The following is a 20,711-nucleotide window of genomic DNA, read 5'->3' as shown; positions in this document are numbered from 1 at the left end:
AAAAAAAAAAAAAAAAAAAAAAAAAAAAAAGTAAAAAAATAACAAACTGACATCTGTACATGACTGTTCCAATACTTTCAGGAAGCTACTCAGAAATATTTAATAAAAGTCTAGTTGTTATTCTGTTGACCTAGTAATTTTACTTTGGGGTATTTATGTTCAGGAATGTAAATGGGGGAAAAATTTATACAAAGAAATATGTAGTATCCCTATTTATAATGAAAATAAGCAGCAAACAGGGCAAATGTTCAACATCAAGGTAATGACTAAACATACTACAGTACAACAACATTATGGAATACTGTTAGGATCAGCAATCATGCATACTCAGCTTAGACCAAGAAATGGTGTAAATGAACTGTTAAGAAGTAGAGCACAGAATTGTAAGAGTACATTAAAACTAATTTAAAATATATGTACACTAGCAGAGCTATGAAGAAAATATAAACTGAAACTATTTAGCATTTATTACTCTATGAAACAAATATTACATTTTAATTATTTTTTTAAAGGAGGCAGTTTTAAGAAGTCATCTTTCATCTCTAAAAGCAAGAATGGTGGTATTTTCAAATGGTGATAACATTAATTTGCTGTAATAGACTGATTACTAAAGAGTTAAAAAGAGACTAACATGCTTGACATACTAGGATACTGTAGGTCAAAACTGTCTACTATTGATAATTTTCTATGGTTTAACCTAATACTATTCAAAGAATGCATGAAATAGTAGAGTGTTTAGTTTGTATACAGTCTTTACATTTTTTTCCCTTCCTCAAACACCCTTATTTGGTAACTTACTTGATATCTTAAGAAATGGGAGGTGAGACATGAATGTTTTCAAAATTTTGCAAAAATAAATCATAACCTAAGAGTAACTATAAATACACTGAAAATAAAAATAACTTAGCTATGCAATAATGTATGAGTATTTAGTAGTCTAAAAATTTTTTTCAATAAAGATTTCACTTCTTATGAGTACCAAAAATATAGCCAAATTCTTTCTTGATGCATTATCCATTATTTTCTTTGCCATAATCCTCACCCTCCTCTCACTCCCCATTCTCACTTTTCACAGGTTCATATCCTCTGTACCACCTCTAAAGCTTAACACATCCTTATCACCCTACTCCAGAAGAGGCTCTGTCCTGCCTTTCCCCAGCCTTGCCTGACCAAAAACCTTTGCTTCACATCACAAGAGCCAAGCTCCAGGCCTAACCTGAGGAGCTTCCCCATTCCCAAAGTCAGGGAGAGGTGCTGACCTCTCAAACACATGCAAAACACCACCACTGTGTTACTGTATAGGTACACAAACATACATAGTAAAGGTAAAAGAAATGCATGGAAAAAATAATCAAAAAGTTCACGAGTGGTTATCTTTGGAGGGAAAAGCAATTATGAAGAAGCAGACAGGGGGCTTCCTTGCAAAAAAAATTTGCTAATGCATTATTTCTTAAGCTGGGTAAATGATACAAAGCGGTTTATTATATTACTTTTGTATTTCTTCATACATACGAAATATGTAACAATAAATTTTAGAAGAAAGTAATTCAACTTAAATATCAGGAAGGATTCCCTAATACAAGACAGAAAGCAAACAGCTAAGAATTTTATTTACCTTATCGCCAAGAGCCTCTCTTTCTTTTTTAAGTTTTTTCTTAGCTGCCAACTTTTCCTAAAGGGTGAAAAAAAAAAGAACAATATTGAGAAACAACCAGTTATACCACAAACACATACTCAAACTACAAATTACTAATGCTATGAATACTCGAACTGGGCGATCTTTGTAATCTATTGAAATAAGCATCTGGACATGGATTTTTCTACCTAAATTACTACTGTAAGCCAAATGAGCTGGCCAATTAATAAGATTTCTTTAACAAAGGCCTTGATTCTTTTAAAAAAATCTACACTGGCAAGTTTGAACATTTAAAATTTGACTAGCTTAATCTTTTTCCATAAAGTCTCAAATTAATTAAAGTACAAAATGTGGTTTCCGTTGTGTTTTGTTTTGCCTAACTGGTTGCATCCTAAAGACCACCACGGTTATGCTGCTTGCTTCTCTTGAAAAGCACTAAAAATAGGAATGGGAGATGAGTTTTTAGGTTGTTTTCCATAAAACCATCACCAATTATATACATATTTTATAATCAAAACATACTTTTAAAATTTAGTAAGAGCTTGCAAGGTGGATTAAGATTATCTGTATTTGTATTGTCAATCTATATATTCTCCTGGAGATTTCTAGATAGAAGGGTTGACAAAATAAAAAATATTCTTTTCTTTCCAGCACCTACTGATCCTCAATCCACCAGGTTTTAGATTGGAAATCATAGCTCCAGTAAATCTTTTAGGACATCCCTCCCCAATACGTGCATACCAGAATGAGTTAAATGCCCCTTGTATGTACTCAAACAGCACCTTGACACTGAACTAATGAGTAAGAACCAGTCCGGGGCCTCAGAAGGGCCAGTAAGAGGAGGCAGACACGTAATAAGAATATTGTGTGAACTTCCATGATGTGCAAGAATAACCAAACGTTTTCTTCCAATTGCAGTTTAACCAGAAATGGGCACTGTGACCTTGGCAAGCCGTTTAAAACCTCTTTACGTTTCAGTTTGTTTACCTACCAGAAACGTATAAGGATAAGGCTTAAAGAACAAATACAATTACCAGAAACTTTACAGTACTAATTTCGGTAAAGAGCTGCTGCAGGAGTCAGAGAAGCAATATTTTGGATTTATTACGTATTGCCTCCATTTCAGATTCTGCAAATTAACCAACGCTGCCTAGACGGGCCAAAGGGCTGAGACTTTTGCCTTCTGGGCCAGGAGGGCGTAGTTTTCACTACTAAGCCAACAGGCCTTCCAACTTTCCTTGTGAATCCAGCATCCTAGGAAACAGCCTATCAAGAAAACCTTCCACCCTGACGCTCAGGCAAAAGGCTGAACCGAGAGTCTCCAAACCACGACGAGGGGACCAGAACACGTGGGCCGCGGCACCACCCTTCCTACCGAGCCACAGAATACACTTTGAGACCAGCAGACAAACACATGTGTGCGCTCCGCGACCCCTCTAAGCGTCAGGAACATCGCGCAGGCGCCCGGCAGCTCCCGCCCCTCGCGTACCTTCCGCTGTTGTTGTTTCCACCGCGTGAACATTAAGTGTCGCCGCTGTTTGTTTTTAATCTCAGAAATGCTAAAGCCTGGCGGAAAAGCAGCCGCTTTCGGGGGTTGGACCCCGCTTTCCGTCGCCCCATCCCCAGCGCCTGCAGCCTCCTGAATTTCCTCAGCAGTGGCTTTCCGTTTCAGGCTTTTCTTCCAGCTGCTGCTGCTCTCTTCCCCGGCTTTCGCCATGGTGTCGGCTCCTTTGCTTCCGTACGGAAACGGAAATAGCCTTCTCCTGTGAACCCGTACCTTTTACTTCCGGGGTCGCAAAGTATTTAAAACTGTAGACGGCTTTTGTGAGTTTTAGCCATTTAAGAAAATAGTAAAGATGAGGCTTGAGGAAACTTAGGCAGTTTGCTCAGCTGTATAAAGAGTGAGATGATGAGTTTGGGCACTCCTTGCGCATCAATGTGCCCAGCCCTCAAAATAATGGAATAATAACAACAAAAACCATGCCGGGATTAGTTTACGTTTTACGTGAGGGAAACCTAAAATGAGCACACAAATAATTATGGTGAGCTACAGAGTAAGACGTGGTATGGAAAAAAAAAAGAACAGGATAAAAGAAGATGAAGAGACATTCATCTTTTTGAGATGGAGCCTTGCTTTGACACCCAGGCTGGAGTGCAGTGGCACGATCGCCAATCACTGGCAACCCCTCCTGAGTAGCTGGGACTACAGACATGTGCCACCACGCTCAGCAAATTTTTGTATTTTTGCAGAGATGAAGTTTCACTATGTTGGCCAGGCTGGTCTTGTACTCTTGATTTCAGGTGATTAGTCCGCCCTGGACTTTCAAAGTACGTTGTAATTTTAAATAGGATTCTCAGAGTAGGCTTCGTTGAAAACGTTATATTGAGCCAAAATTTGAAGGAAGTAATGGGATAAACTAGTTATCTGAGGGAAGAGCTGTTAATCTGAGAAAAGCTGGTTATCAAGGAGAAAAGCTGTCCTGGCAAAGCAAACAGCCAGCTCCAATGCTCCTAGTCAGTAGCAAGCCAGGAAAGGCAAGAAGGGTTGAGATTGGACAGGTGGTGTAGTTTTCTAAGGACTTTGGCTTTTATTTTATATGAGATGCAGATCTCTTATAGAATTTTGAAGTAAAGAATGGTATGATCTTAACATCTTAAAAGAATCAGGCTGTTGCAGTGGCCCATGCCTGTAATTTTAGCACTTTGGGAGGCCAAGGAAGGAGGATTGCTTGAGCCCAGGAGTTCAAGACCAGCTTGGGCAACACTGTGAGACCCCAAATATATATATATTTGGGCATGGTGTACATCTGTGGTCCCAGCTACTTAGGAGGCTGAGGCAGTAGGATCCATTGAACCTGGAAGGCTAGGTTGCAATGAGCCATGTTGGTGCCACTGCACTCCAACCTGGGTGAGAGGGTGAGAACCTCTCAAAAAAATAAATAAAAATAAAGTAAAAGCATCATTCAGAATCTTCTTTTGAGAAGAGCCTATGCAGGGATGGGGTGTGTGGAAGAAAGGAAGAAATGATAGTGGCCTGAACCAGGGTAAGTCTTGTGTAGGTGGTTGAGAAGTTATTTTGCTGTATGGTAAACTTACTGATGGAACTGAATGGAGGACATGAAAGAGTAAAAGGTGACTCCAAGACTTTTGACTTGAGTGATTCAAAGGATGGAGTTACCATCAGGTGAAATGAGGGAAAGTTCAGGTGGAACAAATCTGAGAGGTAAGATCAAGATTTCAGTTCTCAGTGTTAACTTTGAGATACTTTTTAGTGATCTGATTGGTGTTGTCAACTAGTTAGTTGGAATGTATGATTCTGAAGCAGGAGAGAGAGGTGTGGGTTGAAGATCAAAATTTGGGAGTCATTGGCACACAGATAGTATTTCAAACCATTAGAATGAGTGTAGATAGAAAACTGAAAAAAGAAGATCAAGGACTGAACCCTGGAGGAGTTGTGCGTGAAGAGATGGAAAGAAAAGGAGGACCCGGCAAAGAAGAAGGAGAAGAGAAAATCAAGAGAGTAGAATGTCATGGAAGGCAAGTGAAGAAAGTGTTTTCCTAGTGGTTAAATTTGCTGTATTCTTCATTTCAATTTTATGAAATGCTTACCAAATAGCAACAAAAAAATCCCTTTCGATTTACTCCTAAGAGTGAGTTTTCCAGAATCTGCCTTAATTTCAAATTTTATGTACCAGTATCTATATTTAGTGTTTTGAGAATCCAATATGTTTTTGTCCATATTTCATTTTTCACCCATTCAAGTTCTGTTTAACAATAGCAGATTATTAAAAGCATCAAAACTGTGTCTTCCAGAACGCAAGCCCCATCCAAACCTGCTATTAGACCACAAGTTGAAAATTGTTGTTAAAAAACTTAAAATCATTATGTTTAGATCCAAAATTGGATTTAAGTTATATAATACAAAAAAAAAAAAAAATAGTGTTGAGTTCTAAAATCACTGACATGTAGATTTGGCTGCAGTAAATCATAAAATTTCACTGGACATGGTGGCTCAAGCCTGTAATCCCAGCACTTTGGGAGGCTGAGGTGGGTGGATCACTTCAGGCCAGGAGTTCAAGACCGGCCTGGCCAACATGGTGAAACCCCATCTCTACTAAAAATACAAAAATTAGCTGGGTGTGGTGGCGGGCGCCTGTAATCCCAACTACTCAGGAGGCTGAGACAGGAGAATCGCTTGAACCTGGAAGGTGGAGGTTGCAGTGAGTTGAGATGGTGCCATTGCACTCCAGCCTGGGCGACAGAGTGAGACTCCATCTCAAAAAAAAAAAGAAAAAAGAGAAAAACCAAAACCATAAAATTTTGTATACAGTTTATTTAAAGGGGGGTAATCCAGTCAAAAAGGAAGAGGAGGCCTGGGGCTGTGGCTCATGCCTGTAATCCCAACACTTTGATGGGCCAAGGTGGGAGAATAGCTTAAACCCAGGAGTTCAAGATTGCAGTGAGCTGTGATTGCATCACTGCACTCCGGCCTGGGTGACAGAAGGACCCTGTCTTAAAAATAAAGAAAGAAAAGAGCAAGAGGAAGGGGAGAAGAAGAAGGAGGGGATAAGTAAATCTCTATCCTGGAAACACAGACTGAAAATATATTTTGAAAGTCTCTTCTAACCATAACATTTATCTCCCTACATACAATATTTCCTTTTCTCATAAGAACACAAAACAATTCCAAAATAGATTTAGATAACAGTGTTAAATTTATTTAGAAGCACCATACAAATGAGATCATTAACTCCTTAACTTAGACTTCCTTTTTTTCTTCATGCCGTATTTATAATAACAATTGTATGAGTTGAATGAAAGGATTTCTATAATCAGAATAAGTCCTTATTCTTAAGGCACAAAAACTTTGATTAATTAAACAAATATGTATTAAATGCTGCTCTGTAAATGAATAGAGTGGGTTGTGTTCAGATCTTGACTCAATCACTTAGATGCTATAAAATCTCAGTTAAATCATAAAATGTCTGTGGGTCTCAATTTATCTATAAACTGGGGCTAATTATACTGCCACATAGGAAGTATAGAGAGGAGTAAATGTAGCGTATATTAAAGAACCAGACACACTCAATAAATGCTAACTATTTTTCTTTTTTCACACCATTTATTGATGTCAGAGACTGTTCTAACTAGTGTGGAAGAAAAAGACATCATATTTGCCATTTAGTAGTGTACAATTTTAGAAGATGAAACACAACAATAGAGATCACTGTAGAGTGCTTTACAATGTTCATTTCAGCCATTTGCTTTCTCTCACCAATTCTTTCATTGCCCATTATTTTCCAGGCCCACTTCCAATAGAGTATATGTTATTTTAAAATAAAGCACTTATTTTTAATACTTAATAAGTATTTTTTGCCTATTTGTTTTGATTCTGACATTTGGGGCATGCTGGAATACAACTCTTAGGCACCAGGTGAGTTCAGTGATCCAAACCAAGATTCTTTTCAGAAAATTTGACCTATTGTTTTACAATATGACTTACACTCTTTACATCACAGAAACTATTCCAAAGGCACAAAATATGAATCCATTGCATCAGAATAAGGAATAACCAGTTTGGAGGTTGGCAAATTTTTTGTTTACAATGTGGTATAGCGCTTTGACAAACATAAATTAAATTAAAGCTTCCTGACTTGAATTATGCCCTACACTCTACTGGTGGAAATAACAGAACTATTATAGAACTAATCTCTCATCTGTGGATGCTTCACTAGTACCCAAGAGTTGTTGTTGGCATTTAAAGTACTTATCCTAAGAAGTTCTGAGAGTTCTTTTTTTTTTGTTTATTGTATTCTTTAAAGTTATCTTAATGACTAACAAGGTTTGTTTCCTAGGGTTTACTGACCCAGGAAGTATGTTGAAATGTTATTACAGGGATTCATAGTGTCAATTAGATTTTCACAATGTCAGCTCTCCTTTAACATAGACACACAGACTGTCAGAACAGAATAGAGAGCCCAGAAAGAAACCCTAGAGTCAACTAATCTTTAACAAGGGTGCCAGGAATACACAATGGAGAAAAGATAGTCTCTTCAATAAACAGTGTTGGGAAAACTGGCAATCCACATGCAAAAGAATGAAATTGGACCTTTTCTTACACAATAAACAAAAACAAACTCAAAATGGATTACAGAATTAAACATAAGACCTGAAACTATAAAGGTTCCAGAAGAAAACGTAGAGAAAAAGCTCCTTGACGTTGATCTTGACAATAGTTTTCTGGATATGATACCAAAAGCACAAGTAATAAAAGCAAAATAACTAAATGGGACTATTTCAAACCAAAACTTCTGCAGAGCAAAGGAAAACTATCAACAAAAAAAGCAACCGCTGGGATGGGAGAAAATATTTGCAAATCATATTATCTGATAAGGGGTACATATCCAAAATATATAAGGAACTCATATAATTCAATAACAAAAAACCAAATACAGTAGTCTCCTGTTAGCCATGGTTTCCTAAGTTGCCATCAGTCAACTACAGTCGAAAGTATTAAATGGGAAATTCTGGAATTAAAGAATTTATTTTTTAAAACAGAGTCTCTCCCTTTTACCCAGGCTGGAGTGCAGTGGCGTGATCTCAGCTCACTGCAACCTCTGCCTCCCAGGTTCAAGCGATTCTCCTGCCTCATCCTCCCAAGTAGCTGGGATTACAGGTGTGTGCCACTACACCTGGCTAATTTTTGTATTTTTACTGGAGGTGGGGTTTCACCATGTTAGCCAGACTGATCTCGAACTCCTGACTTCGTGATCTACCCACCTCGGCCTCCCAAAGTGCCGGGATTACAGGCACGAGCCACTGCGCCCAGCCATAAACAATTTATAAGTTTTAAATTTTGCACCATTTTGAGTAGTATGATGAAATATCATGCCATCCTGCCCTGCCTGACGAAATAGCCATTTCGGTTTTTAAATGGACTGGCATAGTGTGTATAGGGTTGAATACCATCTGCAGTTTCAGTTATCAAGTGTAAGTCTTGGAAAGTGTCCCCCTCAGGTAGGAGGCGACTGTTATAATCTGACTAAAAAGCAGGCAAACTACCTGAAAAGATATTTTCCCCAAACAGACATGCAGATGGCCACCAGACACATGAAAAGGTGCTCAGCATCACTATCATTAAGGAAATGCAATCAAAACCACAGTGAGTTATCACCTTACACGTGTTATGGATGGCTATTATTAAAACAAGGTAACAAGTATTGGCGAGGATGTGAAGAAAAGGGAGCACTGGTACACTGTTGGTGGGAATGAAAACTGGTATAGCCATTATGGAAAACAGTATGGAGGTTTCTCAAAAAATTAAAAATGAAACTACCGTATTATCCCGTAATTCTACTTCTGGATATTTATCCAAAGGAATTGAAATCTGGATCTTAAAGAGATAACTGCACTCTCATTTATTGCAGCATTATTCACAATAGCCAAGATTTCAGAACAACCTAAGTGTCCATCAATGGATGAATTGACAAACAAAATGTGGTATGTACATTCAATGGAACATTATTCAGCCTTAAAAAGAAGGAGGCCCTGCCCTTTGGGACAACATGGATGGACCTGGAGCACATTATGCTGAGTGAAATAAGTCAGATACAGAAAGACAAATATTGTATGATTTTACTTCTGTGTGAACTTAAAAAAGTCAAACTCGTAGGAGCAGAAAGTAGACTGGCGGTTTAGTAGTAGAGGTTGAGGGGAGAGAAAAATGGGGATATTTTGAGCAAGGATGTGGATTCTCCATTACAAGATGAGTAAGTTCCAGGGATCTAATTATAGCATGATGACTACAGTTAAAAATGCTGTACTGTAAACTTGTAATTGGCTAAGAAGGTAGAAGCACTCTGTTTTTTTTTTCTTTTTCCGAGATGGAGTCTCGCTCTGTCACCCAGGCTGGAGTGCAGTGGCCTGATCTTGGCTCATCACAACCTCTGCCTCCCAGGTTCAAGTGATTCTCCTGCCTCAGCCTCCCTAGTAGCTGACATTACAGGCATATGCCACCATGTCTGGCTCATTTTTGTATTTTTTTAGTAGAAATGGGGTTTCACCATGTTGGCCAGGCTGGTCTCAAACTCCTGATCACCTGATCCTCTCACCTGGGCCTCCCTAAGTGCTGGGATTACAGGCGTGAGTCACTGAGCCTGGCCAAGAAGGTAGAAGCATTCTTAATGTAGGGGGATAAAAAAGTAGCTGTGTGAGGTGATGGATATGTTAATTAGCTTGATTATGATGGTTATTTCACTATATATGTATATTAAATCATCAAGGTATATATATAAAACCTTCAGTATATACAATTTAAAAAATTGAAGTTGACTGGGCACGGCGGTTCATGCTTGGCCAGCGTGGTGAAACCCCGTCTCTACTAAAAATACAAAAATTAGCTAATCAGGAGTCTGAGGCACCAGAATCGCTTGAACCCACGAGGCAGAGGTTGCAGTGAGCCTAGATCGTGCCATTGCACTCCAGCCTGGCTGATAGAGTGAGATTCTGTCTCAAAAAAAAAAACAACAAAAAAAAGTTAAGTCAACGAGAGTAGAATTAATACAATTTTATGAGGAGGCATTGGAGCCACACAACCTCCCACCCAAAGCTGAATTGGAGTGCTATTCAGATATGGAAAACCCGGGGAATAATTGTATGCTGAATACAGTAATCTCTATATACTCCATGCTATGAAACAGAGATAATACATGTGCTGGCTTTTTAGAAACCAAAATTATATTAGCAAACCAACAGGTCTTCAGATTATGTCTTTGGTATAATTTCCAATCACTTCCTTCAGGCATTTTACTTTTTTCAGGAGACCCTAAACTTGGCCATGATGGTAAAGGATGCAAGGAGAATCCTCCAAATATTTTCCAGATAGCTTGATTGCTACCAATAAGGTGAGGCATTTAGATAAATGCGAATTTTTATGCCTGTTAATATTTCCAGAAAGTGCATAGTTCCACATAAGTCTTCTCAGGTGATCCAAATTTCTGATCAGAGAAAGAGCGATGCCACAATCAAATTGCAGTTTCACTAAAATATCATCTCTTAAAAGAATTTCTGGTTGTATGAGTCCATCAAAGGAGCTTCTATTTATATCTTTGGAATGTATATGGTGCCTCTGGCTGGTGTTTCTGACTATAGGACTATACAGCAACCATAAATATAATTTAAATATCAGTCTGGAATGACTTTTTGGTGTCTAAGTATTTATTTTGTTGATTTATTCATTAAACAAATATTTCAGTCATTCTTGTCCTCTGGCTATAGCAGTCAAAAGGCACCACTCCCTGCCCCAAGGAACTCCAGTGAGGAGAGAACCAGTACACTAGGAAGTGCAAAAAAGAAGTTATTTAACTGCCATCTTGTTGTATAATCAAGAACAAATTTGGAATTACAACCTTCTAGTGCCTTCTTCAAAGAGCCAGAGTAGGTATATTTGTAAGTTCCTTTTTGGTAGTTCAGTTACATATTTTCCATAGAAATTCACCTATGTGTAGTGAGTAGATCATCTAGTCCAGAGACACAAATATTTAAAAGACAAGGTAATAAAGTGCAGTCCTTAGCTTAGTCTATTAGTTCTCAAATTTTTTGTCTTATAACCTCTGCACATTATTAAAATTATTGAGGACCCCAAAGAGCTATTTTTTGTGTGGGTTATATCTGTTAATATTTGCCATGTAGAACTTAAAACTGAGAAAAATTTAATATGCATTTAATTTAAATATAATCAAAACCATTATTATGATAACCTTAACATACTTTGTGAAAATTACTATATTTTCTTTTTCAAATTTTTTCTGCCCTCTGTAAACAAAGAAATGATTATATTTTCCAAAATAAAAAAGTGAGAAAAATGGGCATTAAAATAGCTCTTCAAGTCTCTTTTATATTATAATTAATAGAAGATAGCTGGATTAATATCTGCCTCTGCATTTAATCTGTTGTGATATACCATTTTGGTTGAAGTATATGAAGAAACTCTGACCTCAAACAAGTATGTGGTAGGACAAAGGAGGAGTTTTAAGCGCTTTTCAGATAATTGTGAATATTCTTCTTTGATACTGCATCAAAATGTGAGAAGTGGTAAGTTTCTTAGATGTTAGTTGCAATGTGGAATATGAAATAATATCAACAAGCTTTCCCTGTTCTATTACATTAAAATCTATTGGTCTATCTTGCATTTTGAATGGACCTTTTACCTATGCGTAGTTTTATAACAACGTGCATTCATTGGTTATTTGGAAAATATTTGTTCACAGAGTTTTGCATATCTTCTAAAAGTTGACACATTCATTATATAGTTTCAAGAAATCACGTTTAAAAAAATTACTACTAATTTTATCAGGGAAGTCTGGAAGTGCTGGTAAATTGTCAAGCTCACAGTCATGGATACAGTTTTTCTTACTTTCATCCCTAGGTTGCTTTGAGTTTTTCACTTGAGTAAGGGCTTTCTTGGCCCCCGGTCACTAATAGTGGTTCTCTGCAATGCACAAGGGTGTGGAGGCTGGAATTTAAGGGACTGAGGAGTTTGGGGTGGTAAGGGCCTCTTGTTGATATAAATTTTCCAGGGCTATTTTTCAGACTAGGCCATCTCTCAGTTATCTTCTTTCATGTGTGGATCCCTGAAAACTGGGATACTTACTTTTCCATTACTACCCATTAGTTAACAAGAGCAACCTTACATAAAGCCTTAATATATTCTGGGAGATTGTTTAGGGAGGCAATCTGAGGATGCTTTGTGGCAGTCCTTCCACTCTACTCAGTTGTGCAGGATGGAAGCCACCATCTCACTGTATGATGGATCCTAGGGCAGCATCTTGGGAGAGTCAAAGTTTATATACCATTTGTCGCTTCTGGCCAAGGTTTTTCTTTTTTCCTGACCCACTGTAGAAAAGAATGTCTTCTCAAGGACTCTCTTCTTATCCTTGAGGCAATCAATAAACTTTTTCATTTTTTTCTGAAGTTTTTTTTTTTTTTTTTCCTGTAAGGCAAACAGATGAAATAAAGAAAAAAGGCTCCTCATCCCTTATCCCTTTATACTGTAATAGTGGTAAGGTCCTATACAATGTGGATCTTTGACTCCACAAAAAAATTGGAAGAAAGGTAAGCTTCATGTAGGGGGAATAATGAAATTTAATAGCTTTCTTGGAATTCCCATCACAAGAGCCAAGAGGGCTTCCTTGGCAAAGGAAAGGGTAAGGAGAGGAAGAGCAGTCTGAGGAACTAAAGATGTTTATGGGATCAGCATTAGCAGTAGTGATGCTGTCAGAATGCAGAATTGGATGACACTCTTCCTATTTTTTCCCTATGTTACTGTTACTAGACTGACACTAGAGTGAAGAAGTAGGGATTATATAAGGGACTTCTCAGTAAGTGATTAGGTTCTAAAGGTTTCTATTATATTCCAATACACTCCAGGGAGATTTTGTTGAATTAGTCTCCCTAAAATTATTCCTTTTTTATTCTAAAGCCTAGAGTTCAGGATAGAGACCAGCATATCCCAAAATCTGCCTTAGTCAAAGGCATTAAATAATGCCCATCACTGAGACATGGTAGAAAGTTCCAGATATCACTAGGTGCTACAAGATCTTGCACTTGCTGAAATCTTGCCAAAGCCCTATAGAGCTGTTTTAAGTATGATCCGTGGAGGAACAGTAATGGCATCATCTGGAATTTTAGTAGAAATGCAAAATCTTGGGGCTTACCCCCAGACCAACTGAAAGATCCCCAGATGGTTCATAAACACATTAAAGTTTGAGAAGTATTATTGAAGAAGATGTGTCTTACATCCCTTATCCCCACTAATTTCTGTTTATCAATCAGAAGCCTTGTTTTGGTCCAAACATTTGTGATTGATTTTAAACTATAATTATTTTATTGTTGTTAAAAATGGTATTTTATTATTTAAAATATGATTACATTATCTGAAAGGAAGAGAGACTGGCAAAACTATTGTGAGAAACTAATTTATTTGTTTTGTTTTCTCATTTACTCCTTGCACAGATTTGGAATGAGATTTAATAGATCCCTTATCTAACAGGTAGGCAATATATCAATTCAGGGACCTATGATTATACCTTGTCAGAAAAATGGCTTTACTTTTCTTTCAGTCAGTTATCCATGAAGATTAACTTAGGGAAGTTCTGGAATAGTGATCCTCAAAGTGTAGTCCCCAGCATCCACATCACCTGGGAATCTGCTAGAAGTGCAGATGCCTGGGCGCTATGGAATCAGAGGCTCTGGGGATGGGACTTATAAATCTGGATTCTAATAAAGCCTCCAGGTGATCTTGATGCATGCTCAATGGTCTTGATCCATTATTATCTTCTGATATCCATAAGTTGACCATTTAGGGCTTTCTTTCTGTTGTGTCTGTGGTAAGCTTTCCTAATGGGCAGCTTTCATAACCAAATCAGCCTCTTTTCATGTCTTTATGTAGGAAACTCTAGGCGTTCACACTAGTTCACACTACTCTAGCAGTGGTGGTAGAGCTTGATATAATCAGCACCTTTAACTAAATAAAGTAGACATTGATGTCTGATTACAAAATCATGTTTACTTTTCCCTGAAGTTAGTTAAAAATCTGACACTATGGTCTGCCCAGGTGGCTCTTGGACATGTTATTCATATTTATTCCTGCTCATATTAATATCTAATACTGATTAGCTGCATTGTCCAGAAATAGCTGATTTTTAAATCTCAGCAATAAGACATTAGAGTCTTTTCCTCCCAAATGCAATGTGGTATCCTAGATTGAATCCTGGAAGAGAGAAACAAAACAAAACAAAACAAAACAGCAGTACAAAATGGATGAAATCGGAATAAAGTCCAAAGTTTCATAGTAACGTACCGATGTTGACCTTAGTTTTGAAAAATACACTTTGGCAATATAATATGTTAACTTTAGGAGAAACTGAGTAAGAGTGTATAGGAACTCTTGGTATTATTTTTGTAACTTTTCTGTAAACGTAAAATTATTCCAAAATAAAAAAAATTATTTAAAAAAGTATCTCCTGATTCTTCACTTAACAAAGCCCTTGACATATTACCAGGTAAAAGAAATTGAAGCACTGCCTTACCTCAACTCAGGCTGCCTATTTGTAGGTAGACCCACAGTTGTTTAATTTGTTTTGTTGGAGTGCTTGTAAACCTATTAACAAAACACATTTGCTAAATATATAGGACTGGCAATTAAAGCAGAGTTGGTGCTTTCTTTACCCTTCATTCCTTATGCTTTCATGTATAGAGTTTCTACTCAAATACTTTGTTCTTGGTGATATGTTGTTTTAATAATAATCCTTAAATCATTTTATGGGTGACTGTTCCCATCCACCCCCGTCCTCCTCCAGAGCACTTAATGCAGTGTGCTGCAGGAAGTAGGTATTCACAGAGCTCAGATCTCTCTGACTAACTGACTGACTCAATGTGCTACCTGTAATTATATTTTAAAATTTAATCAGGGCAGGTCTAGGAACTCAAGGGGATAAAGTCAAAATCAACTATTCAAGTTAGTTGTGCATAAATTGTCTAGAATGAATAGGCTTCATCAAAACTTGTCAAAATGCAGAGTTTGTCAGTGGAAACCAGAATATAAAAAAATTTAAATCATCCCTGTGAAATACACTCAAGACTGAGGGTGAATAGTTCGTGGTGAAGTTAACATTTCTAGAATAAATTTTGGGCTGAACGCAAAGTTACCAGTCTTACTTCTTTCATGCTTTTTATTTTATTTCATTTTGTTTTTTATGATAATCAAGAATCATAAATATATCTTGCTGTGGTTGTTGCCATGTCTTGAGAAATTCTTCAAAGAGCTGTAATAGAAAGGACCATGTATCTCTCTTATCTTCCTCTATAGTATTATGTGAACTAAAACCAAAGCTACGTAAAGATACCCAGAATTGGGACTGAGTTCTGTGTAAAACAGAAAAATAAAAATAAAAAAGATACCAAGAATTTGATACATCTAACATTAGAGATTCTCAAAGTGTTTCTAATATATAATCTCAATCTTTCTAAAATTCCTATAAAACAGATGCAAAGCAGGAATTATCATTTTCCAGTGGGAAAATGGAAATTCAAAGAGATTAAAAATAGTACCCAGATTAAATTACAAATTGTAATTTTAATTATTGCTTTTAAACTAATCATGTGGCATATCTTTAGATCTGTATTACTTAAATTATTAAATGAATGCAAACCCATACACATGCATATAACTCATTTTCTTAACTCTGTTAAGGAAGAAAGCTGAACTTTGTGCCATATGGATCCTTTAAAAGAGACAGATGCGTGAAGTTTGGAGCAGTGAACGTAAGAGCAATATTTGTTTTTCATTTAATGATTTCTATTTTTTATTGTAGAGACAGTAGAGCTTGATATAGTTTTGGCAAAATGAATTTAAGGAAAAGATTATATATTTGATATATCATTTCCTATTTCTGTAATTAAACTAAGGAGATTTACCTCAGGGGTTTCCAATTATAAAAAGTGGGAAAATTATCTTTGATTTCCTGTGGGGAAGCAATACATTGGAAATTATTTGGTTGACACAATTACAATATTGTTGGTCAGAGGCCAGAAAATTATCGATTTTCTTCCAGGTTTCTTTCTTAGGAATAAGATAGTTTTCAAATACTTAAGATTTTACATTCAAATCATTCACAGGGAGGTTTACTATTTGAGCTGATGAAAGGAGGTTACGATTTGAATTACATTGAACTGCCAGAAAACTGTGCCTTCTAGCCTTCTATAAAGTGAAGATGTAACCTAACATACTTTACATATCTGATAAAATATACCATCTATTTTATATTGTTTCAAATCTAACATGAACATTTCTGCATTTGTTGTGAAACCAACATTTAACATAAAGAGGTCATAAAGTTTGTTGTTCTAGATAAGGACATATAGTGTGTAATCCTTTCCAGGGGCACATTGTATTATTATATTCCATATTAAAATAGGAGTCACGGTATTGATCCACAGGCATCTTCATTAAAAATGGAAATCTCCCTAAACCTGGAATTGTGTTTAATGAATATAGCATATTTCATCTATATAAACTATTAAATGAGATTGTTCTGGTACTCATATATTGATTCATACTACAAATGTTTTTGAGCATTCAAACCAGAAATGGACCTTGTAAGGAAACCAAAGATGCACAGCACAGTAAAGACTCCTCTCTGCAAAGAACTTAACATCTAATGAAGAACCAAAATATACAAACATTAAATCTTAGATCTCAGTCCAGGCTTTGAATGGCATTGGAAAAGAACAGTGCTGTAGGTGTCAGAAGATTGTCTCTACCAGTAAATGCTGAGTAAGTGCTGTGATCTTAAGTAAAGAGAGATCCCTGTGTTTTGGAAGCTGTGTTTTATAATGGTTAAGAACACAGGTTTTAGAATCAGCCAGATCTGGGTTCCAGTCCCAGCTCATCCTCAGTAGCTGTGTGATCTTGGGCAAGTCCCTTAACTTCTCTAGGCCCCTGTTTCTTTCTTCTGTAAACATGTAGATAATAAAATCACCTAGCCTTTGGGGTTGTTGTGATGAGTAGATGAGATAAAAAATGCATGGAAAAGCTCTTAGCATAATCTATCTAGCACTCATATGTTCTCACTAAATATCTCCAATTGTTAGTGTTTATTATTATAATCAGAAGATTTCCCAAAGAAAACAAGAACTAAGGTGGACCTGCCTCATGTTTGAGCTGAGGGCAAGCCCTATCTTGTTAGTTGCTGATACTCAGGATAAGAGAAGACCAGTGATGCCTCAATTGGAGACCTACTCAATAACTTTGAGTAAACGCATGTAATTTCATTTATGTATTTATTCATCAAATATTTTTTGTATGCATTCTCAATGATGGCTCATGTGTGATTTACCAGGAATACAAAGGTAAGTAAAAACACTTGGAGTCTTCCTTCAGACTACTGGAAATGACAGATGTCTGAAAAATGATTATATAAAGAGATATCATTATTATAATTGGTATTATGAAGGAGAGTGCTGTGTCTTCAGAGTCTATAATAAGGAAACACCTGCTCAGTTCAGGAAGACTTTCCTGAGAAAGTGATTTATGAGCTGATATCGAATGGACTGGATAGGAGGGGAGGAGTATGGAAGGATGTTTTGGCAGGTGGAATAGCATACATGAAGGCTCAATTTGGTATGCCTGAGGCCCTGAGAAACCAATGTGGATGGAGTACAGAGAGAGTGGAGGCATACCATGAGTCTGTAAGCAGGGCTTTGGGGTAGTGGAAGGATTGAGATCTTTATCCTAGGTATGTTAATGGTATACCATTAAAAGGGTTTAAGTAGGGGCATGACATGGTCAGATCTGTGTCTGAAAGAGCACTCTAGCTGTAGTATGGGGAGGATCAAGAGTACTAGTAGAGAGGTGTCTCTGTGATTGATTGTGTAGCCAAGTGATTGAAGGGACTGAACTCAGTGGAGTTTAAACGTAGAAAGATTCTAGTTTTGTTGCTGACCACAATCTTCAAATGTGCTGATAATATTTCCCTTCAAATTCCTTAAAATCTTCAGCAGATTATCGTAGCTTCTGTATTACTTTCTGTTATTAAAAGTCCAGTCTGACCTAGTCCTATCTTATATATGTCCAACTTAAACCTTTCCTTCACCCTTCCCTCAGTGTCCTTCCAGTCCAATCATGTGTCAAGGACTGAGGGACATCCTTGGAAGTGGAGTTGGCAGATGGTCTGTGCTTTTACTCTTCTCTATTATAGGTTTTGCTTTGTTCCCTGGCCTGTGGAGCTGAGTGGAGGACTGGGGACAAGTCACAAATGTTTCCCACTTAATGTGAGCTGCTGTTGATATACTTGGTTTGGAAGGCATCCGCATGCTGCCGCTATCTGATGAGGCATTCTTCAGGAAGCCATACAAGGGACTCTGCACAGTTCCCTGATGTAGGACAGGCCCACCTCTTCTGATACCTTCTTTAGCAATGTGCTGCCTAGCCTCTTGGTGTTGGGGTCCCATCACTTGGTGCACAGACCCCTTGGGCAGGTACCAGCAATTAACTTCAAGCTTGGCTTTCTTCCTCAGTGTCTTCTGGAAAATCCAAGCATCTTGCTCCAATCCAGTGGCACCTCAACTGGTGCCACTTCTTTTTGTTCTCCAGTACTTGTTTTTCTCCTGTTTGGGTTAGTGCCGAGAGCAGATTAGCAACTCCACTGCCTACATAGATGTCCAACCCAACAATGAGATGCTTTTATCTCTTTCATATCAGTATATCTAGTCCTTACAAGTAATTTTACTGGGTTCCTTAACTTGGCTTTGAGGGAGAGGAAGAGCCACATTACTTGTCCCCAGTGACTCCCATATGTTCCTCTAGTTTACGTACAACACATAATATGTAGATAACGCAGTAGGGAGAAGGAAAGGATGGGAGACTGATGCTTGGAGGAGCAATGCCAGTTCTGTTGCCTCTCAGTAGCTCACCGATTCTGTTTAAATGATGGGGGTTCCTTGATGTGTATTGTCTTCAGCTTTGGAGCATTGGTGGCAATTCTGAGAACACGGGAAAAGAATAGTTTACCATCCTGAATTATGAAATGTGGGAGAAGAGAGTCAATGATGATTCCCCATTTCTGACTGAGAAAATGGAAGGATGGTGAGATAGGGAAAAGTCAAGAGGATTAAGTTGTTAGGACAGAAAGGAAGCCCTGAATTTGATTTTGCACATTTCAAATGTGAGGTACTTTTTGAACATATAACTAAAATTATAAATAGGCACTTGGACATGTAGCCTGGAGCTCCAAAAAGTCTGAGCTAGAGGTATAACTGTGGGAGTTACTGGTGTATAGATAATAATCAAGGGCATCAATAGGTATATAACTCCCTAAGGAGGGCATAGAGTAAGAAGAACAGTAGGTCTAGTATTAAGGAATTCCAACAATTAAAGGCTGAATAGAGAAGGAAAAGTTGGCAAAAGAAACTAAGAAAGAATGGTAGAAGGTAAACAAGGAGGGTGCTAAAGGGTCAGGTAAGCCTGGGTGGCAGAGCGAGATGCTGTCTCAAACAAACAAACAAACCAACAAAACGTGTAGAGAGCAGACACATTCTTTATGTTTGTCTGTGGAGGGGAGGACAAGGATAGGGTGATAGCATAAGAAGGAAGTGGGGTTGAGGGAGTATCTTTATGGATCAGACTATGTTTGAAAGCTGATAGGAAGGATCCAGTATGGGGGACCAGGAGGAGCAGGAATTGAACATGCAAGAGAGAAGGCAGGTGGGGTGGAATTCAGAGCACAGCAGGAGAAACTGGTCTTAGGGAAAAAGGAAAGCAGGAAAGGGCTGGTCAAATTTTATGTAGGTGTATAGGTTTCAGTTTGTGGAAATTGAGGGAGTTTCTGACCCATTTGTATAGTAGAGGTGAAGTTGTAGGGAGATATTTTAGCTACACTAAAAACAAAGAGCATTCACTATTACTGCTTTATGGTCATCTTAAAAGCCTTCAAATTTCAAATTCCATTTAGCTGTGACATTTTCCAAGGTAACATGTCTCTTTCCCCATGTTTTGTTCCACATTTGCTGAAATAGGCCAGGTGCAGTGGCTTATACCTGCAATCGCAGCACTTTGGGAGGCCAAGGCAGGAGGATTACTTGAGGCTGAGAGTGCAAGACTAGCCTCAAGTGAGGCTGTGTCTACCACAATATAGTGAGACCCTGTGTCTACCAAAAAATTTTTTTTAGCTGGGTGTGGTGGTTTACACCTGTAGTCCTAGCTACTCAGGAGGTTGAGGCAGGAGGATCACTTGAGTTTGAGGCTGCAGTGAGCTATGATCACACCAGTGCACTCCAGCCTGGGCAACACAGAAATATCCTGTTTTAAACAGAAGTGAAGACTGAAAACATTTTAAATGCTAAAACAAAAGGTTTTTTTTTTTTTTTTTTTTTTTTTTTGTAGCCAGTATTAGTTTACTCATTAATACACATCCCAACAAAAGCTAACCCTATGAGATTAGGAAGGAGGGCAAAGTATTTCAGTGATCTTAGTAGTTTAAAGGCTTGGTTCTATCTTTGACCGTAGACTTTAGTGCCA

At 37.7% G+C, this 20,711-nt stretch overlaps 1 protein-coding gene across 1 annotated transcript in view; it reads right to left on the bottom strand.

Annotated features, from left to right (window-relative positions):
- The window catches only part of RPF1 (ribosome production factor 1 homolog), a 22,229-nt gene extending 18,837 nt beyond the window's left edge, over positions 1 to 3,392 (bottom strand). Inside the window, exons 1-2 of the mRNA XM_017869124.1 lie at positions 3,126 to 3,392; positions 1,616 to 1,672 (exon numbers count right to left, since the gene is read on the bottom strand). Coding sequence (XP_017724613.1) covers positions 1,616 to 1,672; positions 3,126 to 3,353 — 285 coding nt within the window. The 5' untranslated portion in view covers positions 3,354 to 3,392. The remainder of the gene's footprint in view (positions 1 to 1,615; positions 1,673 to 3,125) is intronic.
- Between the last annotated feature and the right edge of the window lie 17,319 nt (positions 3,393 to 20,711).

Source organism: Rhinopithecus bieti, unplaced genomic scaffold (genome assembly GCF_001698545.2).
Source record: "Rhinopithecus bieti isolate Rb0 unplaced genomic scaffold, ASM169854v2 scaffold_4600, whole genome shotgun sequence".
Taxonomy (NCBI): domain Eukaryota; kingdom Metazoa; phylum Chordata; class Mammalia; order Primates; family Cercopithecidae; genus Rhinopithecus; species Rhinopithecus bieti.
The sequence above is the reverse complement of the archived record's forward strand: the minus strand, read 5'-3'. Positions and strand labels throughout refer to the sequence as shown.